Source organism: Spea bombifrons, chromosome 5, assembly GCF_027358695.1.
Source record: "Spea bombifrons isolate aSpeBom1 chromosome 5, aSpeBom1.2.pri, whole genome shotgun sequence".
NCBI lineage: Eukaryota > Metazoa > Chordata > Amphibia > Anura > Pelobatidae > Spea > Spea bombifrons.
Genome location: NC_071091.1, coordinates 21,031,931 through 21,057,179, shown reverse-complemented (window position 1 = coordinate 21,057,179; position 25,249 = coordinate 21,031,931). Strand labels below are relative to the sequence as shown.

At 38.2% G+C, this 25,249-nt stretch overlaps 1 protein-coding gene across 1 annotated transcript in view; it reads right to left on the bottom strand.

The window, feature by feature from the left end:
• The window catches only part of ITGB8 (integrin subunit beta 8), a 44,986-nt gene that overhangs the window by 447 nt on the left and 19,290 nt on the right, over positions 1-25,249 (bottom strand). Inside the window, exons 3-13 of the mRNA XM_053467579.1 lie at positions 24,669-24,843; positions 17,736-17,982; positions 16,175-16,340; positions 14,643-14,801; positions 13,620-13,715; positions 13,252-13,341; positions 11,372-11,506; positions 7,131-7,533; positions 6,475-6,697; positions 4,794-4,897; positions 392-555 (exon numbers count right to left, since the gene is read on the bottom strand). Of these exons, the coding sequence (XP_053323554.1) occupies positions 392-555; positions 4,794-4,897; positions 6,475-6,697; positions 7,131-7,533; positions 11,372-11,506; positions 13,252-13,341; positions 13,620-13,715; positions 14,643-14,801; positions 16,175-16,340; positions 17,736-17,982; positions 24,669-24,843 (1,962 nt within the window). The remainder of the gene's footprint in view (positions 1-391; positions 556-4,793; positions 4,898-6,474; positions 6,698-7,130; positions 7,534-11,371; positions 11,507-13,251; positions 13,342-13,619; positions 13,716-14,642; positions 14,802-16,174; positions 16,341-17,735; positions 17,983-24,668; positions 24,844-25,249) is intronic.

The following is a 25,249-nucleotide window of genomic DNA, read 5'->3' as shown; positions in this document are numbered from 1 at the left end:
ATTATTACTAATCCTGAACTGTTTTACCTACATATAACACACAAATAATTCTTATCTTTTTCACTTATTCCAGCAGAAATACTGAAATTACCTAATATCCTAAAATATAACGTATGCAAGGGAACAACATGGTTGTAAAGAGATTCTGGAAATCCGGGGATGTGTTACAATGTTTTACAATGAGGGGTCATCAGAATTTATATGGCATGTCCTGGCTATGACTCTAGTAAATGTGAAAAGCTGGAAAATATAAATCTAAATGACTTAAAAAGAGCATTAAATAAAAAAAAAAAAAAAAAATACAAATGATGGATGGTTTTCAGTGCTGGATTCAATTATGATGTGACAGTTCTTAAAAACAAAGAAATAAATATCAGTAACAACTGGTTACCTTCTTAACTCTGGAAACCCTGTAATCAGAAGAGGACTTGTCTATGGTTTTATTGCATTGTAGAAGTACTTGTCTAATTATGAGGACAGTGATAAAGCCAAGTAAAAATGTCACAACAAAGATGATAAGAAAAATCTTGATGATCCATGGATCTGAGAAGCATTCTGAGAAGAAACAAAATGAAGTCGGTTAACAAGCATGAAGACAAAAAAATGACAATGAGTTTGAACAATAGATTATTGTTGACCTTATTTGCGTTCCCCTACCCAGAATCCCCTGTGGTTGTGGCTGCACCATGAGATTTCTGAGGGAAAAACAAGCCTTCTGGCTTGTCTGGTGTCTGTAGATGAGTCTTTAATAATGCTTCTATTACCCTTTAAATTTAAATGGAAGGGTTTCCATCACCTTTGCACACCATAACTTATGTAATGGTATTTCTTAGCTACCCCAAGCCTCCACTATTAAACCAGGTTCACAACCTCATGCCCATGAGTTGTATGAAGGATGAAACAGCTCGCCATTGTGCCTCTTCCTGAGTTTTGTCTAAATGCTGTCCTGTACAACAGGCAATTACTTTCAAGGAATCCATGTATAAAGTGGATATAGAGGCAAAGGTGATAATTATTAACCTTATTTTGCATGCTTCTACCCAGAATTCCTTGTGGTTGTGGCAGCACCGTGAGATTTCTGAGTGAAAAACAAGCTGTCTGGTGTCTATAGATGAGTGTTTAGTAATACTTCTATTATATATATATATATATATATATATATATCGTAACATTCTAACAAAAACAAAGGATCGCTGTGATCATTCAGCTGCTTTCCAACATTTGGGGTCCCCAATCATATACTTTACAAATAATATGTACTAATTTAGAAGATGACCAAACTATTTACCACCAGACAATGACTCTGACTCCTTACAATATTGCCTTTTGGTGAACAATAGTATGTCTCAGTCTTAATCACCCAGACACTGACATTCTGACTAATTAAAGTATATAGAGGAACAGACTTTACTAGCATTGTCATCAATCATCTGCTCAGTTGAGCAATTTTGGAGGGTCAGATCCTAGTGTTAACGTTATTTGCATTATAAAAGGCAGAAATATATATATACATATATATTTTTAATTTAGGAATGTATTATTTAGCATGGGTTTTGAGTTGGATCCCAATATTTTATTAGCTTACAGAGAAGAAATCTCAGGCATGTGCTGGCTTTCAGGGATAGCATTTACAGCACCACTGTGTAACAATCTGTAAGGTTATGAGAACGTGATAGCAAAGAAAGCCACAGAATTGTTGTATGTGTGACTCTGCATAAAGGCATGCTTTAAAAAGTACAGAGGAAATGGTGTGCGGCGAAGTGTACTTTGTAATGTAAATAAAATGGACATGTGGTTTGCAATGAATTTACAAATGATGTAAGCAGGAACATCCATATATGGATTCAATTACATATTGCTGTCGTCTCTAAAATTCACATTTTACATATATTGTATTGTAAGCATGCGAGCAGGGCTCTCTCCACCTAATGTATCGGTTTGTCTTATTCTGTCAATTCTTGTCTTGTCATCCCCCTTGAACATATGTATTGTATTAAGCACTGCGTAAACTGTTGGCGCTATATAAATCAAATATAATAATAATAATAGTGAATTCATAATTTAACTGGCACAAAGAAATAAAAAGAACATTTCCAAGCAAAGAATAAATTGAACAAATAATACAATCAACTGTTAAAAGAAATGACTACTGCATCATTACTTAGCGACCAGGTGATGTATATCATATGTCGACCATGCTATAATTGAACAATACTGCCTTGATACCATGTCTACACTTAGGCATCAATACTGTTAACCAGAATGTGGAGTGAAGTCGCAGGAATGCACTAATTATAGCAAATATATCCGAAAAAGTATATCTACCACCACTACATGAACAAAAACTTTTTTTTATTATTCAGCAGAGCATAAAATATTTACACATAGACAGTTTTATGCTTTGTTGATTAATGTAAAGGGTTTATTTTCATGTGACAGGCTCACCTTGAGGAACCACAGATACCTCCTAAGCTAGCCAGGAAATTATTTCCAGAAACTCTGCTTTAAAAATAACTTTTGCACGGAAGAAACAGATTTGGTTATACCGACTTCCATCTTGTACCAAATGCTATTCTGCTTATTACGACGATTTAGAGCTTAACTTTTCCACCACAATATGTTACTTTCGACATACTGAGTTCCAGCGGAGGAAGCAGTTTTTGAACGTCCAGTTTAATTCACTTTGACTAAATCTTTAGAAAAAAAATTATAAAAAAATAATAATAATAATAAAAAAATATATATAAATAGAACGCAACTAAAAACAAGTTTGTCCACCAGCTGTCAGATATAAAATAACTACTTGCTGATATTTTAATTTCTAAGAAATATAAAAATCGCCAGATGTACTACTATAATTGTATAATAAACACTGTAAAAACCAATTCCATGTTTACATGTACTTTTTGGGATGTGTCTCTGGCTCTGTGCTGGGAAATTAGTAAGAAGATCTTATTGCACAAAAGTTCACGCTAGACCCTTCATACTTTCACTAGTTCTGTGGGTAGATCGCGGTAGATATTGGTAACATTCGCCTGGTGATACCAGGTGGCTGGAACTCCTCACTCATCATCCTGCAAGCCTCTAATTACTTCTTGAAATCTCACTGACTTCCTAAATATAACAGAGTGTTGTTAATAGCCCCCAAGGGGTACAGTCTGTACCTGATACCGTAGGACCTTTTGATAACCTTAACATATTTGGAATAATGAAATATTATGTTTTTGTAAGGCAACAAATTGCCATGACTTTCGTTTTATCAGACTGCATGACCTTGCCATTGAAGATGACCTTATCTCACTTTGAAGTGTGCCCACGATGTCTGGAATTCATCTAGACATAATCATTTTTTAGGCCACACAACTGCCCTGGTGCTAACACCATATGCCTTGTATCCTTTTCCCCTAGGAAAAGCCGTAGGGATTACTGAATAGTCTCCTGTGTCCAAAACAGAAGCCTTTTTCCTTTCCATTACTGCAATTATTACATTTGGACATGTCGGACGGCTTTTAACTGATTCTGACTTCTGATAAATGCGGTTCTGGATTGAATACAACATTTAGCAGATGTTTGCCGGAAAAAGGCTGATGCCCTCATACAATCTCCAACTAAAACTTAAACAGCAATTTATATACTGTATCATCATCCCCCATCATCATCAACCCCCATCATCATCAACCCCCATCATCATCTGCAGTGCTGTATTATATAGTAAAACTGCATTGAGCAATTAGATCATCTAACAAGCAAAACAGAAATTATAATGTTGTGCAATGTTTAGGGAAAGTGGTTGGTGGCAGAGCTGGGGTTGGGCTTTTTATGTGACTTTTCGTTAACTATTTATGTCATTACGGGAGGCACTTACAAGAAGAATGTATTTTATTTACACAGTTTATACTCTTCTGTTCCTGTAAACATTATTTTGGCTTTCCCGGCTGTAGTAAACACTGTAATACCCTCATAAGCAGCAAACATTCTGAGCTGCTACAAACAGGCACATAAAGTAAAGGCAGAGGGATTTGAGCCCCAAGAGGGATCCGAGAAGTGCAGAAGGTGCAGATACTCCTAGATTATTTAATCGTTCCTACTAAAGGAGTTTGTTTCCCTTTTTGAGGCACGATTGAAAACTGCCGCAATGTGGGTTTTTTGCCTTCTTCTGGATAAACGGCTGTGTTGAACTTGATGGACTTCCAGAACCAAAGTGTGAGTCCAGAACCAAAATGCCCTCGCCACAAGGGAACCAACCACTCGGAATGCAGTTTGTATCCCTCTATGCTCAAGCCACCAAAGAGATCTACATCTGGACTCCCGTTCACAAGAGATCCCCAAAGGGAGATCCTCCAAGAGATATCACATACCAAAATGATTGAGACCTAAACTGAGAAGGGATGGCTGCTTAATAGCCTACCCTAGGGTGCATCCCCGCTTTGGAACGTCTCAAGTTTTAGCCTCCTTGTGGCAATACAGAGGAAAAATCTCCATCAAATTATCAGTCTGATCCTGCTCACACAGCCTAAAGGGATACCAACCTGGCCCCACTGCTGAGGCCCATGAAGGCTGAAATGTATGTCTGGGGTTGTTGGTTCCCTCCTGCAAAGGAAATTCGCAATTCTGTTCTGGACGGCTTGTTTGGTAACACTTGAGACACTCCTGAGTAGGGACTCATTGTAGGGTGGGCTATCTGTGTGGTGGTAGGGGATACATGTGGTCTGTTGACAACGAATTTAATCTTGTCTTGAAATCTGCCAAACAAATAAGGCTACACAGTGATATTCACTTGATTCAGGACCTACCTGTTGTCTGGTTTATGTAGTATAACAACGTGTTACATTTGGTTTTGCACTGTATTCTTGCAGCTGCTGTAACATTGGAAGCTCCCTGGGTGCTCTCGTAATTCCTAGGGATTTAAAAAAACGGTGTTGTAAAACTCCATGAAACATAAATTAAAAATGTACAATATGAGGGTGATTTAGGTAAATATCACAATCAGCAGGTAAATAGGTCATTTAAATTACTTTTTTTTTAACTTGGTTTTTAACAGCCGGTACAATTAACTCAACCAAAATTCCCAAATTGCTGATGACAATAAAAAAAATCAAAACTTAAAGTGAATAAGCTGTTACGTTGAACTTGGGATGGATTTGAAAGCATTGATGGTACTAGTGATATACTTTCTGCATATAACGGACTGGAGAGAGGACTGAAGTAAACAGTTGGAAGATTAGCGTTTGTAACACGCAGTTCTGAGTATTTAGGAAAACAGGATATGCTGCTTGTATGTTTAAACTGAGTGTTCCAGTGTGCGAAGCAACCTTACAGATCCTTCATTTTATTCATTTTTCATTAGTGCCAAAACATGAAGCAGCAGAGAATTTCTAAAGGGGAGTCACGCTTTATTCAAGGATCAAGGTAGAAAGCCATGGTCTATGAATAGCGTATAACATGAAGCTCTGCATGTCTGCTCAACTGGAACTTACATGATATGCATGAAACGTCACCAAGCGTGCATGCACAGGGACCAGATGCCTGCATACACACGTTCCAAGGGCATTTTGTTTTGCTCTTGGCTTCATTAATGACGACATGTATAGCTGTCTGACACCAGCAAAAAAGTGAGACTTGGCCACCATGCACACTATAACCATGTTTTCTGCTGCTATGGCAACTACACCCTTTAACTAATCAGCTGATTCCTTCATAATTATACTACATAATGTCACACAATTTTCTTCAGAGGTGCACCGGCAGATTCTGATGCTTCTTTAATTAGGGAAGAAACCCGAAAAAGTTCAATTTGAGAAATACTACTGATTACTTCAATAAAATCCATCAGATTTTTTTGTCCTAAAATGTTTACCATATAAATGAGTATATATATATATATATATATATATATATATATATATATATCAGTCCAAAATTAACAGTTGCACTCCAATCACCACTTTCTTTGCCCGGTGCCAAGTAGCTGCAACAGTAAATCATATAACATCCAAAGATAGTTACTGGCACTCCTGGGACTTCTTTAAATAATCACTCGAGAAACTCCAGTTTAGAAATATATGTAATAAGAATGGTGTAATGCATTTTTTAAGAAAAACTCATTGTCCACTGAAAGCAGCATTTCTCCCAAGTGTCATGTTTTATGCAGGACAGTCCCGATTTTCAGACAAATGTCCTGCTGTCCTACTGAATGGTCCCATTTTTGCACAGATACATTGCAAGGTGGCTGTGGATGGGTAAGGTCCTGCACCCAGCCCAACCTCTAAACATACCCCTGCCTTTCATCTAGCCATATACCCCAAGAAGATGTCTCACTTTGGACACCCTAAACGCTGCAATATATGAACTAGGGAAAACCAGTGTTCTGTTTGTTTTTACATTGGCACAAAGCATAATAGCAATTTTGATAAATACTTTGTATACTGATCTTTGCAAAACTATTTAATAATAAAAGTTAAGAAAACGCCATACCAGTTGTCAGTGCAGGTGTTGCCACATCTAGAGCAGTGTTGACATAAATTGCCGAAGCTTCTGCTGTCTGTGCAGTCGCATTTTCCACACGTGCATGTCCCTCTTCCGCTGCATATCTGCCCATTCGAATCCATACAGTGTTTCTTTGATGTAGTGCATTGGCAGCGATCACCTTCCCAACCACCGAAGCATCTACAATTGCCATCTTCACATTCCCCGTTACCTACCGAAAGAATCAGAACAGTGCTTTAGTTCTGTTACGCCAATATTCAAATTATTCATATATATATATTTATATATATATATGTAACCAATCAAGACGGAGAATCAAATAAAATCCAGCTGTGGATCTGTATACATGATATATTTATTCTCCATATACTTGGAATTTATAAAGCACTCACAGGTCTGCTGGTGCTTCTTTGGCCCAAAAGTAGGAGAGTGGGGCAGCTTGGCAGGTGAATGGAATTTAGAGGAAATACTTACATGACCGTTAATCTACGGTTTATTTTCTAAACATACTAGAGAGCTCAGTGAACATTTTTCAGCAAAATCAATTAAAACCCCCCAAATCAGTTAAAAGAAAGAAACCATTTCACATTAACAAAAGAACAAACAAACAAAAAAACTTTAGAGCTTTAAAGTTATCCACTTACCGGCACATAATTTGCCATAATGGTATGGGCAGGAGAAGTCATCCATTTCACAGTATTTCCCATAAATTTTTCCCAGTTTGGTTTTGTGGCAGAAGCATTTTCCACACGAGCATACACCTCGGCCACTGCACGCCGGCAGAGACGGGGATGCTCGGCAGCTTTCGGAGGGATACGTCTCATCCTGGGTACAGTTGCCTTCAATGCATGGCATCGTGTGACAGTCTGGTGGAACCTCCGTGACACATCGTCCTTTGGCCTTCGACATGTCGTTGCACTGACAGGTACATGTTTTTTGTATCCTTACATGGACGGTTTCATTGAAACCAATAGGTTTAAGCACAATGTAGTTATGTCCCTCGACTACATCACATGTTTCCATCGTAATGGTTACATTAAAAAGCACCTATATGATGAAGAAACAGACACAATATTTTTATTAATAGCGTGATATTTACATAACCCACGAAAGTCATCATTTATGTTACAAGTGGCAAAATGCATTATTAGATGCGCCAAGACACGCACGGAGGAGAAAATGGGAAAAAAAGGGTGTTAACCATTAAATATATAAGTGGAAGAAGAAAATGCAAACAAAAAAATGTTAGATTAACCCCTTAAGCACAATGGGTGGTCCCTAAACCCATTGAAAATAATGCATTTTGAGCCCATACATGTACGGGCTTTGTCATTAAGGGGTTAAAGGCAAATGAAGCGTTATATAAATGAGGACAAAGATCTAGTCGACTGCTTAGATAAATACTTGTGAAACGAAGGGACCTTTGTTAAAAAAAGAGAAATAGGAATAGGTTCTACTGGAACTCTCTGAAGTAAAAACATAATCTGATGGAATACACTCCAAGTTATTAAAAGAGCGGCCTGGAAAAACCATTAGCAGACTTATTAACCAGTTACTACTGGCAGGAGTAGATCCAGTAGATTGGAAGTTGGCGATTTTACTACCACTTTTCAAAAAAGGTAGCAGGGAACACTCAGCCAACTACAGCCCAGTAAGTCTTAGGTCAGCAGCTGAGAGATTAATGGAAACCATGTTAAAGGGTGTGTAAGGAATGAGTAAGTGGGAACCCCGGTGCAGAGACAGGCGAGCCAGCTGTGGCGACAGGCACTGACAGCAATAGCCAAAGCAGCTCCAGGGCGAAGCGAGGGTCAGGCCAGGGTCAACAGCCGGTGAGGTCAAATGTAGCCGGGTCGGCAACGGGGTTACTCATAAAACGAAATAATTTTTTAACTGGGTAGATTGGGGAGAAGCAGTATATATATCCTATCTGGATTTCAGTAATTTGACACTGTTCCTCATAGAAAATAAATAGCACTGTTTTGGTTTGGGTGTTAAAATAGTTGAATGGATAAAATGATGGTTGAGTGACAGAAGGTTTGTAGCAGGAAGAGGGAGATGGTTTTTCCACTTTACAGATCTCTACAGTATTGTGTACAGTTCTGGGGACCCCATGTGCATACGGCTATTGATTGTAGGGAAAGAGACCAGAGGAGAGCAGCAAGATAAAAATGACATATACAACTCAACGAAGGACAACCACTTAATGGCCCAACAGTGTGTGTCTGTCCAGGAGTGTCTGTTCAGGAGTTAACTCACTTATGCTATAGCAAAGGAAAAAGCTCTAGTGATGGCACAAGTGAGCTAAATTTTCAGACACTCGAGCAGGGACGCACTGAAGGCAGGCTGTTTCCAAACTTTTTTGTATGTCATTTCATCTCTTGATCTCCGCTACTGTGAGAAGGCCAGACATGGACCTCTTTGATCACTAGAGGGGTAACAACTGTACCACCTGATGCGGCCTATGAAGGTTAACGAATATGTTTGGGGTTGTTGATTCTATCATGTATAAGAAATGTGCCTCTTTTGGACTGATTGCAGGGGCAGGACCAAACTGATATGACGAGGGAGAATTTTTTTTTCTTGTGTTAACAACACGAGATAGCTAAAGCTTTGCGGGATGCACGGTAGGGAAGGCTATAAAGTCTGTTCTCAGTCAAATACTGCACAACACAATGCACCACAGGGAGACTACATATAGTTCATGAAAAACCTATAAAAGTGGACTGTCCTAAATTATTCAAATCACAGCCACTGCTATATTTTAGCAGGTTCTTGGGATTTGTACATTTATTTTATTGAGCATCTGTAACAATTATTTATTGCTTCCATTCTCTTCGTATTCTCTTTGTCCTTTTATTTAAAGGCTCTGCAGCATCTCAAAACTAAGCTGCTTACTACTTGCCAAAAAGGGCAAAAAATATATTTTTTTCTCATATGGAAAATGTTGCTAGTAGCACGCAACTAAGAAACACAATAGGATTTATTCACAAAAACATGAGTTTGCTGGAGAGAGCCAGCTCGGCTCCTAAGGCATGAGATACTGGCTAGGGGTGGCCTATCGTAATGCATCATTAAGCTGAGTGGAAACTCCAATGGTCCAGCAAACTCTCACTTTAGTGAATAGGCCCCAGTAAATCCCTGTAATATACTTTAAGGTTGAATATATTTGAAACAATTAAAACCAATATATCATAGATGGATGAGTGGGAAAAATAGTTTTAATATTCGAGTCACATGAAACAGAGGCTTTCTGATATTACTGCTAACTTACTCTTTGCGGTATGTTCCCTTTGAACCATCAAATGCGCCTGTTCTTTATTAAAACTAATAGAGACCAACTTTTTTTTTATTTTTGTTATTTTTTAATCCAGAATTTAAGAGTCGGGCTATTTTAACAATATCTTTCCACTGCATAGATTAATGACATGACCTTTAGAGCGCGTCTAACACTGGAGTTGGGATAAGAATTTGGCAGCAGTTTGCAATGCTGAATAATTTAAATCAAGGTGGAAAGTGCAGATGGAATAGTTTGACACATTTAATCTACAGTTTGTGCAATCATTTCCCATAGCAGATGTGCGGGTCAAACAAAGGTTAAATTTACTAAGGTGAGGCAAAATATTACAACTGTTCTCGCTAAACGGTCAGCAATATTCTCTTTAGAAAAAGCACAAGAACAGCACTGTATGTAGGGGGGAATTCGGTTACTTTTTTGTATTCCTTTCCTTACCATCCATTTTTCAGAACAAATAGGGCTTTCATTATTATGAAAAAATAATAATTGTGCTAGTATGTAAAAAAACCTATACTAAAATTAAAACAATTTTGTTTGAAATTTTGCTTAGAATTTCTTCCACACAGACATACCCCATATTTTTATGTTCTAGAGGGCCACATCCATCCCTTACATAGTATTTGTAATACTTCTGACTTAAGAGGCTTGTGGGTAGTGAACAGGGGTGGGGGTATAATTGTTAGGACAGTGGAATGTCAGGGTATTTTTAATATGTATTAATATTGGATATTTATTATTATTCTTTTTGTTTCTTTCTTTGCACTGATCTCACTATTGTTTATTTACTTATTTTTTTTATATATTTCATGAAAAAAATGCTACCTATTTTTACCTTTGTGGGAACAGGGAGAAACATTGTTCCTCACTCTTCACTCCGATTTCTCCTACACTGATCACACTGGGATCAGCAAGCAGGGCTCCATAGCCTTCCATTGCTGAGGCTACGGAGTCTCTCCTGTCCAGCAGTGACCTTCCGGTGGGTTTCATAAGTAACACTTACCGGAAGAGAATGCCTGATCGCACAGTGCAATGTTACACATGATAAGTCAGCAGGAAGCTTCTTCTGACAGGGGGTCAGGAGTCTATTAACAGCCTGATCTGCCATGCAGCAGCAGAGAGATACCTCTGCCGCTGTGAAAAATACGGGATATACAGGTACAGGTAACAAAGTGGTTAATTGCCTTCCTGGACATAGGTACATTTACAGGTAAAGAATGCATATTGAAGTACCGGTACTTTCAAAGTACTAATATGTAATACTCATTGATGGGGTGTTGTGTTCCAGAATTTGAAAAGCCCTCTAGAATCTATCTCTTACAATTGCTTAGTTAAAACATAGATTCTAGTGATTCTAGAATTAATCCACCAATGGCTATTTTTGCCTTATCTGGAAAAAAAATTATATGTAACAGATAAATCACATCCAGACTAACAAAAACATTTAACTACTAGCCCCATTGTGTAATGCTACAAATATCTCGTTCTGGGCCATTAATGATAATACTGATACATTTCCATGCCCATCATGTGTTTTGCCTCCTGTTGGGCTTCATGATGATACATAGAATAACAAGCTATACCTCACTGTACCTTATCGTTGCTTTTGACATCATGACAACCTTCCGCTCCTGAGTGTCTGCTTCCATCAGGACATATAGCAGTGATATTAACGTGCACTCCTCGGAGAGGATTATCCACTTGAATCTGAACTTCTGAAAGTAGCTTCTGCAACAAGACATAAGCCGATTCAGTATTTTTTTACTGATTTGAAAAGCTTGATTGTTTGAATGATTCTGAATAGAATCAGTGTCGGACATAAAGAAAGCACTGTGATATCTGCTCGGCGGTCGCCACGAACCAAATACCGGTCAAACAGCACAATGTCTTTTTTTGTGGACATTTACTGTGTTCTATAAAGCAAATAAAAGAAAGTGCAGAAACAGGTTACGTTACAATGCTTTATTATCTATCCAGCGTTGTCCTCTCATGAGGCACAATTTGTGCTGACTTACTGAAAAAATAACACTTTACTGTTATTGTTCGATAGCGAAACGGATAAAATATGTTTTGATGCACATTTTTTTTCAGGATTTTGCAGCAAACAATTGTTTTTTTGTTTTGTAGATCTCAAATCCATTTATATTTACAAAGAAATAGAATATTAATTCAAAGGAAAAAAAGGAAAGGCTGAAACTGACATCACAGAGGAATTAATGTGGATTGTAAAGACTTTTGCCAAGGATTAGCAGATTTGACTGAATAACAGAGCATTAAGGAGAAGCTAAATGGAAAGAAATATGTAAAACGCTAATATGTGATAAGCAGTGAACTCATAAACTGCAGCTGTCGTTGGCTCATAGGCATTGTCCCAAGTGGGGCCTTAATGTCCCACCATATCACACTGCATACCCAGTCAGGGGCAGGCTGGTCTACCCACAGAGGAGGGCTCAACCGAGTAATGTGGCCCCGCGGTAGTAGCGAGCGAACCATGTGCCAGCTGCCCTGAAGACAGACTGGGTTTGTGCTAGAAGAGTGAGTGTGTTTGTGTGTTAGAGTGAGTGTGTGTGTTATTCTGTGTTTTACTGTCTGTAGGTGTGTTAGTTATGTGCGGGGCTTTAAGGTACCAGAACTTCCCCAATTCCAGTGTCTGTCTCACACACTGAGGACTTGTTAGGAGTGAAGTGCTGCTTCCCCAAGGTCGGGCAGGGGTGTGGTATTTGGTCACACTCACTGCTCGTCCAGTTCCACTCACTCCCACCTACCCTAATCCTCAAGGTGAACTGGGGCTAGCCCTGTCACATTATCACACTCTCAGGAGAGGGGAGCTCTGGGCAGCCAACACTAAAAAGGAAGGGGTGATAGAGATATACTTGAACCGCCTGGGTTTATGGATGGTGCGCAACTTTAAAATACCAACATGCTTCTATTACAGGGGCGTCCAACCTGCGGCCCTCCAGCTGCTGCGGGACTACATCTCCCATAATGCTCTTTCAGCTAAGGGGCTGGCTGAGGAGGATGGGAGATGTAGTCCTGCAGCAGCAGGAGGGCAGCAGGTTGGAGAGATAACATATATAATAATAAAATGACTCTGAGTAAAGATAGAACCCAAAGGCACACAATAGGATCCTGAGAGTTCCCAAGTAGATCACGTAAGCCTGTTTTTAAACTGTGTGTAATAAATCTTATTAAAACACGGTTCACCATAACAGGGCCTGTACTGTGTTCTGGATACAGCTTCATGTCAAAATAATATCTTTCTCTGTAAAAGTGATAAAACCACAATATGCTATTGCACTAGAACTTTTGTTGAAATATATTTGCATCTAATCTCCTCCTGCCCTAGAAGCTCTATGCTCCATGCTTCCACCACCATAATCCAGAACCAATTTAATTATTGAGCCGGGGATTCTACAAGTCAAATGATTAAATAAAACAATGAGATGAAACTTGTAGCTGTTGACTGTGCTAACCTGATATGCATCGACTACCAACTCCTTCATATTAGATGCTGTTGAGTCCAATTGCTTGGCTATTGTTCCTGGCAGCAATGGCAACAAACCCTGTAAAGATAGAATTTAAATTGGAATGGAAACATATAGTATGAAATAACGCGGTAACACAAGTCCTTCAAGATACACCTTTTCAAGATATCTCAGACTGCATCGACCCAGATGATGGCAGATCCCCCTAAAGATAATGGCAGTTTAGCCCATATAAGAGTGAAATAAAAGACTTCTTGACTCTAGTGAAGTCATGTTAATTAGCAGATCCATTGCCAATTAAAGTAAACATCTACCTACGAATGATGTTTTTTGCCAAACATTTAGAAAAACATTACCTTATACCAGTGGTACTGACTTCCTTGCACAGCAAAAACCCCTAAGACATGGTTGTCGGCTAATTTTTGTCCAAGTAACCCTAAAGATGGGTGCTCCTGCGGAAAAAGAGGAAAGAAACAAACTGAGATGGTAGCCATAAGGGACACGGTTTTAAAACGGTGCTGTTCTACCTGTTTGGTTAAATTTAACACTTTTGTAACAAAAAGTAGCACGGATCACCTCTAGTACTGTTATAAGCCTAAACCCTTACTCAAGCAACATTTGTCCAGGATTATTTAATTGTGGCACAAAATCTTGCACTGTGTTATTAATAGTTTTCATTCTCCGCTACTGTAGAAGCGTTACAGAATTTGCCGGCGCTCTATAAATAAAATACGATGTAATATTAATCCCCCCGGTGACATCATCAGAAGCGCTAACGGGCTATCAGCAGCAATCTTTTCTGATACTATCACTTATATGAGCAGTAACCTACTACCTGTCCAGAGGGCAGCTGGATAATTTAACAGGAATTCTTGCCTTACAAAAACAAATAAAAGATTGTATGGTCTCTGTAGACCTTTTCTAAAATAAACTACAAGACACTGAAGTGAGCAAGGGTCACTGGCGATTCCTCCTCCTCCCACCCTCCCTCCAAAGCTCACTGCCTGGGGGAGAAGTCAAATTAGGGAAAAGCAATTTACAAAAAAACACAGAATGTCAAGGTCAATGAATGTGTGAAACCTGCCGAAGATCTGGAATATATACATATAAATGAGGAATGTATACGCACATTCGAAATGAAACGTTACATGTCAGTAAAAAAAATAACCCTATTTACACTGTCAAAAAATCGAGAGGAAATGTATAATATCAAACAGAAATACATTGTATTCATTTAAAATTATTTTAAATTTATTATGAAAAATCTAGTAAAAATACTAAAATGCATAGATACAAAAAAATATAAAAGTAAAGAAAAATGTCAAAGGAAAAAAAAATTCATTTTCAGTACTAAATCAACTGATTTAAATTTATCTTACCATATCTGTAGATCTTGTGTAAACATTGTCTTTAAGGTGGCACTTTCCATCGTTAGGAAGCACTATGCCTGCTAATTTGCTATCAAGTGCTAAGTGAGAAGTTTGATCCGTCATAACGATAAGCAAACGCTTCGCTTCTTTCCGCCAGCCAATATCTTTCTGAAACATCAAAACAAGTCAGCATTTAATTATTCTACGTTTTAATCAACGTCAAATACACTGACATGGGTTATTTCAAAACTACAAGAGATATGCCGAAAATGTTAGTGTTACAATTATAATTTACCTTCGAGTCATACATAGTATTGATTATTAACACTGTAGCAATCAAGATTGTCATCAACAACTTGCAATCCCAATATGAAGTTGGCTCCTGGGCTTCTTCCTTGTGGTGGTTCATCATGTTAATGCCACTAGGTTTGATTTAAAAAAAAGTATGCCCTCTCTTGCCCCAGTTAGATGTGGGACATTACACCATTGTAGACCTTAGCCTGTCAGCAAACAAGCGAGGAACCCAAGCCTGGAACTCTTGGAACACACAAGTGTTTTTTCTAGAATATTGACCTTATTTTATGAGCACTTACCGTATTTACCCATGAATAAGACGCACCATTTTGATAAAAATTTGGGGTCTAAAAATTGGGTGCGTTTTATACAGTGGTGGTAGATTTAAAAAATATTTTTTTACTAGAAAAGGGGACCGGAAAGGGGACCTGCTGCTTACCTGTTTTGCTCAGCAGCGTCTCTTGATCCGTCACGGCGACACAGGAACCCAGTGGAGTCACGTGACTGCACATTGCATCACATGACTCCGCTCAGTTCCTGTTCCTGCTAGAGCAACGCAGAGGGAAACAGCGCCCCCCACGGAAGTCTGCGAGCGGCACCAGAAGATCTGGAGTTCAGGTAAGGTGGGGGAGTAAATTAAGGAATATATGTGTGTGTGTGTGATATCATGGATCCGTGTGTAGGGGGCACAGAGAGGGGGCACAGGGAGGCTGAAAGTGATGTGCATGTACTGGCTGCCTGAGCATGATAGGAGTGCAATTGCTAGCAGCTAGCATCAATCACACTCATATCATGCCCAGGCAGCCAGTACAATAACTTTATGTAATATATATTTTTAAAATTTCGGGAGCGTCTTTTACTTGGGGAAATACAGTACTTTTTGTTGTGTTAGTCCCGAAAGCTGATGCACAGACGATAATGTAGCTGCTAAGTTAAAGCAGCAAGTACCCAAATAGGTAAGTGTACTACAAAACGACAAGCCTATTTAACAAAAAGAAGAGATCTATTTCTCACTTCACTCAATCTTGAATAAACCAACTTGAAAAAAGTCAAAGTGATACATTTATGGTTGACTGAGTAGGATAAGAGTGTAAGCTTTCAAGACAACTTAAGTCTTCTTCAGTTATATCACACGGTTTTGCACATTTATCTTATGTGTGTGTGAGAAAACATTCAAATGCCATCAGTTCTTATGGGTCCCAGAACTCATTTCACATTGCAAAACTCATTTTCAGGGGGACACTTACATGGCAAACAGCTGCCTGCAGCATTGCATCAAACGCACCTTCTGGCGTATCGATATTCCCGGAAATTTTCTGCTTCCCAACAATATTTTTGAATTCGGTAATATTGTCTGTTAAGGGCAGCACGTGGATAAATCCATGAGGAGGCATGCAATGCAGATGAAAATCACTAGATAGAAAGAAGGCAAGTTATTATATATCGACATCTCTGAGATAGGTAAGTGCGTTCATACAGACACAAGTATTTCTTCCAGAAATGGCCCAGAAGCTCCTAGTTTGACATGTTTACAATTCTTTGTCTAGAGTAGACGCGGATCTGGACGTTACTTTTTTTGTGTCCGCTACCCACTCAGATTGCTGCAATGCTTCATGTGTTGTTGCTCAGTTCCAGGGTGCAGAACCATTAAATTCTCTTTCATTCACATTTGAAATGCTTAGATGAATCCCAAATATGTTATTCCTAGCATTGATCTATGCCCAAACCATTTCCAGAAATAATTATTGAACCATGTATATTTTTGCCAAGAACACTTAATTGTCATGTGAATCAAAAAAAGGCAGTGATAGATTGTTGCCACAGAAATAAAAGTTTCTATGATTAAACCTTTAAAAGGGTCTGTGTAGGTTTATGCGCTTAACACACTAGAGAGTGCAATTAAAATTTTGCCCAAGTGAAACAGCCTTTTTAGGGTCTACTTTGAACAATGAGACAGCCCAACCAGACCTTTGGCTACAGGAACAGTGGACGCAGTGGAGATGCTACCAGACTAAATTCCAGCTAGCGCGAGAGGGCTACTTAAGATTAGCTTTGATTCCTATTCCGGCATTCCTATTCCTTTGTAATGTTTCCTACGTCCGTAAAGGCTATAACACATTTTTAGTAACCTTTGTAATCTCGCATTCCAGCTTAATCAAAAATATGTTGTTACAGGTCCACTTATCTTGCGCATTATTTGCATTTTATTGTGTAGCTGGTAAAATAGATATTTTTAGCTGCCCAGCCCCGGACTGACAGATAAGTAAGACAATCAACACATTGGTCTTAGATGATGTTATTTGTTTAACTAACCTTCTTTGAATCTAAAATAACCTTCGCACACGCAATGTAATATATGTGCAGTCCTCAGCTTTATTACTCAGTAGATGGAATAATAAATAATGTATGCAAACTCTCTACCTTCACTGTAAAAAAATTATTTATTTAGCCCATTTTTTGTAAATCGGATGGCTGTCTAAGACATGATTAACCTTTTATTTATTCCCTTCTTTTTTTAATACAATGTAAACACTTGTATCACATAACACTTCACGGCGGGTTAATCAATAATAAAGTTGCAATGTCTGGGAACTTTCATTTTTTGACAATTTCCAAACATGACCCATCACAAGTTTTTTTTTTTAAAAAAAACCCTTGTAAAAATATACATGGCCGAAAGACTGCCTGGAATGCAGGGAAAACAGTATTATACCCACCTGAATACAGATTCGACAGACATGGAAATAAGGATGAATAAGAAGTTTTGGATGAAGGAAATATCAAGCATGCTCAAGGTGTTTTACTTACCTGCACTGATTTTTAATCCTTAGTGGGTGGATACTTATATAAGGCGACAGAGGTTTATCCACAAATGACCCAAATCCAAACCTGATGTCGTTCGTGAAATTTGCCATTTTTTGAGACAAGTCAAATCCTATGGAATTGAGTTTTTCAATACTTTTGCGCATTGAAGCCGAGACATCAACCAAATAATAAAGATCTACTGGGTATTTCTCTAGATGGCGAACTTGTAACATGAAATTTGCTTTTGCACCTAAAAAAAACCCAAAACAGTTTGGGAAGATTATTATTATTAATACAATGTACACAGTGTTTCAACAGAAATCTTACATGGTACTGGTGAATAATGAAGGGTTAAAGAACTGAGTAACATATGATAAGAATTGTAACACATTAATACACAATGTAATCAATTCTATCTATTTTTCCCATTGCAATTGAAGTTATATTATTGATATTTAGTTACGTGTCATTGATTTCCATCCAGCAGACTGTTTAATAGAGAGACACTATATGACTGAAAGTATGTGGACACCTGGCCATTACACCTATATGAGCATGTTGGACATCCCATTCCAAAACCATGCGCTTTATTTGGTTTTGGATGACAAGGTCACGCAAGGGTGTTCAGTGGGGTTAAGGTCAGGGCTCTGTGCAGGTTTCTCCAAATCAAACTTGTCAAGCCATGTCTTTATGGGCCTTGCTTGGTGAACAGGGGCGCAGTCATGATGGAACAGGAAAGCACCTTCCCCAAACTGGTGCCAAATGTCTTGATATGCTGGATTAATATTAGCCTTCACTGGAACTAAGGGGCCCAAATCCGGAAAAACAGCCCCAAACCGTTATCCCTCCTCCACGATGTATTCCGGTAGGTAGTGTTCTCCTGACATCCCTCAAACCCAGAATCATCCATCAGATTTACAGAAGAAGCTTGATTCAGCCCTCCAGAGAACACTTTTCCACTTCTCCAGTCCAGAGGCGGTGTGCTTTACATTACTTCAGACGATGCTTGGCATTGCACATACTCATGCTCGGCTTTTGTGCAGCTGCTTGGCCATAGAAATCCATTTCATGAAGCGGCTGACACACACATTGCTTGTGCTGATGTTGCTTCCAGAGACAGTTTGGAGGTCTGTTGAGAGTGATGCTACAGAGGACTGGCAATTTGTACGCACTTTAATTTTCAACAGCCGCGCTCTGTGAGTGTGCTTGGACTCGTGGAACGGGATAGATCTAGCAGGGCACAAATTTCACAAACTGACTTGTGGGAAGTTGGCATGCTATGGAAGTGCCACATTTAAAGTCACTGAGCTCTTCAGTACGACCCATTTTACTGTCAGTGTTAATCTATGGAGATGGCTGCCTATGTGTGGATGTTATACACCTATGTGATTGATGTTAGCAATGCGCCTAAGCTCAATAAAAGGAGGGATGCCCTCATACTTTTGGTCATATACTGTAATTCACTATTGTATAATTACTATGGTCTAAAGGATGCTTTAGGGTTTGTCAGGAACCACCTGGTGTTGAGGAGGGTACATGGTTTATTCCAAGACTACCGGGATTACTCTCTTATGGACAATTTAAGGGTAAATGTGAGGGCTGGAGTGTTCCAGATCTAAGATTTGCTTATTTTTGGTTGGGGTGGTTTAAAACCTCTTAGCCTTCTCTATCTCCAATATCTTTCAGATATGGAACTCCATAGAAAACAAGATTTATCAAAGTTCCAGAGTGGTTGGTTTGCTAATGAACTTGTTGGCAGCTGATGGATCAGTCCATTTTTATGGATTAGCATATAGACAGTTATCTCGGATTATTTATTGTCTACAGTTCCTTCCGCAAAGCAGGGTTGAGTTGTTCCTCCGTAATTTCTTGTTAATGAAGTGAAATTAGATTTTTCTTCTCACTGTAACTATTTTGACAAATGTTTAGCAAGAAACCCCTTATGTCTTTTCTTCATCTTTCAACTCTATGAGAAAGTTCCTTGATTAAATCAGTGAGGCCATTATCAGTAACAGATCACAGGCCAAATGCATAGAACACGGTGGAATAGTGGAATAAGCATGACAGAGAACCAAGTTAAATTAAAGGAAATAGAAAGTAACAAAATAAAAACAAACTCAGATTTTGCCTTTAATCATAAATATAGCTGGCTAGGAAGTATGTAACAGTTATTGTAAAAATCAATTAGCTGCATGGCTTTTCTCCTAAAATGTCACTGAAGTTAGATTTTCCACATATGTCGAGGTTTATTAAGGCCATATCTTATAGAGGCGGTCTGGGAATGATTTTAAACTAAACAATAAAGCTTGGATAAATGATCTATTATTTTTAGCAATAAACTACCCATGTTTTATACCATAAGGCACAAAGTAGCATTGAGTGGCCAGCTATTTCTACATATAACTCCCATCAGGCTTAACTAGCCACAATTTTTTTCAACACACTCGCCGAATATGCATAAAAGAGAGTGTTGGAAGTTTGGCAACAGATGCAGAGTGATAGATGGCATTATATGTTTTTTTGCATGCCGCCTCTAACATTTCTTCTTCAGGTCTCTTCTGAATGGCCCCAGCACTTTAATCTCCATATTGCCAAGGCACACGGCTCCAACGTAGGGAAAAACTATGATCGTACCACGTGCCACATCCCACAACGTGTCCCAGTCTTCTTTTCTTGCCTAGGAAGGATTTCTGGCTCAGTAGACCCTATGACCTTGTGAGTTCAGGGGGACCATTCTGCCCCAACCCAACTAGCGGTGGATTCTTCAGGCTTTCAACCAACAAAGCCTCTAACAAGATCAGATGTCTAAGTTTTTGCAGTTAATACACATGTAAAAGGCAAATAAATCCTTGGTACTGAGATGACTCTGTGCAACGTATGCAAGATCATCATGTCTGGACAACCTTTTACGTGTTAGGGACAGACCTTTGCAGTATTCAGGAATACAATGTCTATATCCAGCTCAACCCAGAACTGCCATGGTCCTCACTTGATGGATGCGGCTAGAAAATCTGCATCAAACTGATCCTATTCTAAAACTTAAAATAATGAAAGTGTACAGAGGTCCATATATTGTATTTTTAATGTCACTTTTTTTTTATATATATATATATATATATATATATATATATATATATATTTATTTATTTTTTATTTTAAAGATTCCATTTCAGTTTCTTCTCACTATACATTATCCAGGAGTGATCAGCAAGGAAAGCTCTGTATAGTTCCCGTTTAATTGCAAACAAATCAGGACACATATGCATTTAACATGTACAATATGTAAGTTTTCTGGTGTGGAGGAGGAAGCAAAAGGAGAAAAAACGTAGGCTTCTCTAAATTGAAATCATCATTTTTAAGAATATTACGAAACCGGGGCTGGTAGCAAGCATACGAGAAGAGCCATGATGTTGAAAATCTGGCTTAATTAAATGTAATAAATCATAATATCAGCAAAATGTAAATTAAATTATAAATCCAGCTGGATAAACAGGCAGTGAATTAATGTATGCAATTCCCAAACCCATAATATTATTACATACAGATTAAATATTATTATATTTAAACTGTGATCCTCCTTCGCAACATCTGCAGCTACCCAGAAAATGACTCCTGGGAGGAGTAATTTCTTAATTTAATAGGTTCAAATATTTGGCAATGAGACGCGTAATGCCTAAAAAAAGTACAAAACTCTGAGTACAAGAATATCCTTGGCTTGAGTTCTAGTTTTTGCCATGTATATATAGCGTGCGGTTAGTTGATATTTAATATACAATCTTAGATTTCTCTGAAAACAAGCAAAATGGTCACATTTAAAAGAACCAGGCAGAGGTATGCCCCAAAGTCCCTTCAATTTTCTGCAACAGCCTTAAGATCGCACTATCCCTTTAAGGGTGGCTGACGGAAGTCTTAATAGTCTGCACATTTTTCTTGCTGTAAAGCTTTATTTGGTCCTTTTACACCAAATCAGGATCATCATATGCATTTAACTTTTGCCAGGAGGCTGTTCCACTTATCTACTACCCTCTTAGTACAGTAAAACTTCCTTAATTCTAAAAGGCCAACCACATGAACACCTTTTAAGAAAGGCTGTTGGCTCTGCATAATGTACAGTTAAATCGGAGGAAATTCTCGTAGAACCAGCTGGTTACCATTTGTAAAGTTGTATCTGGTTGACATGCTGTGGATTCCATCAAGAGAACAGGATAAAACAAATATAAAATAATTTTCATATGTATTTGTATTTCAATTGAATTCTTCCCCGCTGCACTTCTGCTTTCGGTATTAAGAAGGTAGAGGAATTCTGAGCTGGGCGTCTCACGGCAGATCAATTTAGATCTGGCTGGCAAAATGACATTATTTGAGCATAGCGATTCTATTACATCACAAGCACCTGACTACTTCATATTACTGCCAATGCAGATAATTATATGGTTTGGTTACTGTATGGTTTTTACGTATTTATCGGTTCCGGTTGAATTATGCCAATAACTGACCGTTTACAATGAATAAAAATTAAAGAATTAAACAGAAGGCTAGCAAAAATTAAAGGAAAAAACACACATTCACAAAGAAAATCACGTCAGCTCGCTTGTGCCAACATGACCATTCATGTGTTTCAGTAGCGCCGGGCCAAGCGTTTTATAATTCGGCCCCAAAAAGTCTAGACTTTTCATTACCTAAAGTACACAGTATTTTCAGCCGTTTAAAACTTAACAGCAGTACTTTGAGTGAATATTTTCCATTATTTCATTGACGTGTTATTTTAAAGACTTCTTAAAGGGTTGTTTTTTATGATCTCATATTCCTTAGGCAATTTGTGAAGAAAAAGTGTAAAGCGCTAATTGGGCAGTGCCATGATTGGCTCATTAAAGAGAAAAATTGGAACCTAACAAGAACAAGGTCATGCAGCACATAAGCGCGTATTGAAATACCGTAAAATACCAGTTTATGTGCTATAAATATAAATAACAAAAACACACACAAACCTATACAAACACCTATACACACACACACACATATATATATATATATATATATATATATATATATATATATATATATATAGACCTTCATATGTTCTGTAGGATGACTTCCCTTGGCAGTCGAAGTATTAGCCCCAAAAAGATGCTGTGAAAATATCTAATTTGAGTTCTTTTAGGTGGATTATTTGGAGAGTAGGGTGGGCTGTTTCTCCGTTTCCACAGTTTTCAAGTTACTTATAGAAGGTGAGGATTCCAGTTCCAGGATTTCCTACATTCTCAAATTTCACTTTCTTGCATTTACTAATTAATGGGAAAGTCATATTCCCCTGCCAAGGAGATCAGATTGTTCTGTAAGTGACAGCTGCTAAAACCTGCATTGGAAAATGGCTAAAGTGTCTGTCTGAGGAATCTGATCAATGCATTGTTAGCACTCAGTGCTGGATGGGGTTCCTTCAAAAAAATAAGAAAGGATTTTCAAAACTTTTGTGTTTGTGGTGTCTATCCTGTTTTAAAAGTGGTCTTGAGACAAAATGAACCATGAGCAGGGCACTCAAAAGCCCACCACTCTTGCCAGGAACTTTGTATGAAAGCACCATCAGGCTAGATCGCACGGACAGGGTCCTCCACTCCACCCCATGTTTAAGTTGAAGAGAACTACGTAATATGTTAGTAGTTAACAGAGTATTAATAAGAATAATAGTGTGATTATTTAGATTACACACGTCATAAATAAAATCCAAATTGGTATTTGCAATACATTTTTTTATTACAATTGGTGGATAATTTGTAATATCAAAACAGAATCGGAATATAAAAAGCGGACATCTGTTCTCTCTAGCTAAGACATCTCTGCTTACTGGGCCATATTGGTATGATTATACAAGCATAAAGATAAAATAGACACATACTGATATATAAATATAATGCCATAATGCAATATTGGGCTACTATTATACTAATTTGCCTGCAGCTGTGTGACTGCAAACCCCCGGGGGCCTTTTTTTTTAGTACACAGCATTCAGCTGAATTAGTAATGAGTCATCGCTATTAAAATAATATTCAGTTATTATCTTTAGAAATGACTGGTAATAACTACCCTGGTGGCTAATTTTAACATGGTATGAGGCTGTGTCTGCAGGTGCCAAAACAGAGCAGAATGCAGCTTTCGTGGGCCATTATCCCATTAACAACCTTAGGGTATACTATTACATCCGGAAAAAATGGTCAGAACAACCATAGGACGTAATAGTACATCCTGCTGAGAGGTTACACTATCCAACACTGCGATCTCTGAGTTAATAGAGAAATCGGTTTTCTCCCATGTCAAATAATACCGTGTATATATATATATATATATATATATATATATATATATATATATATAATCCCTCCCCCCAATATAAAAATACATATACTGACTTCAGTGATGTCACCACAACCTCATCTGTGGTTCTGTCTGATTACAAAAGAGATCCCAGAGGATCTCTGATTCTATAATCATGTCATGCTGCTCTCTGAAGAGTTGGAAAAGTTGCTATTAATACTAATAATATTAATAATAATAAATGTCAGAAAAAAAGTGTTCTAACCCCTCATACCCCTTTAACTTGTCTACTAGTGAAAACTTTGCATGTCATATTCAGTTGATCACTGTTTCCAGATGAGTAGGTGTGAGCACAGCATCTTTTCTTTTTGTAATTGTCACATTTCTCTTTTCTTCTTAATCATAACATGCTGATTACTCCAAAAAGTCCCAAATAAAATGTATTTATTTATAAAACTATTTTTTTTTCTTTGCCACCAAGGAAATGTGTGAAATATAGGATGTGGCCCTCGCACTGAGAAGTTTGGAGACCCCTAATATAGAATAATTATTGCACAATAAACCAAAATGTGACATACACAGACAAAACACTTTATTGTGTGCGATTCCAAATATTCCACCACTAACCTGGTCTTAGGTGAACAGAAACCTCTGACGGAGTGACCTGGCTGCTTGTGTCCTTGGTGCTGAGAACCTGCACTTGAACTGAAGGATGTTCTATTGACTCTTGTCTGCACCCTTTGGATTTCAGATTCGGTACGGTGTCACACCTTTCATTCTCTGTTGATTCCACCATAAAATCCTGAGAAGAGAGAGAAGCATACTTTTTATTTGTCCCCAGTATAACAAGAAGGGCCACAATTAGCTAATTCCTATCTGAGTCTCTTCTATCTGGTAGCCAACTCTTTAGTCCTAGATGTCTTCTGATCAGAGGAAACCAAAACAAGAAGGCAATATGTTTTTCCCATTTCAAATGCGCTTCCTTTTACTATTCTGTGTTTCTCTGTATCTCTCATTACCTGCTTTGCCTGCGACAATGTGACATTTACATAAAATGCATGTAGCAATGTATTCATGTTTGGTGCTGATCGAGGCCTGATCTCCATGGCCACCATCCTTTCCAGGTGCCAAGGTATGCTGCTACAGAAGTAATGTACAGTGCCAGGTACAGCATGGTATGGAGGACGTGCTGGTTAGGCACAGTTCTC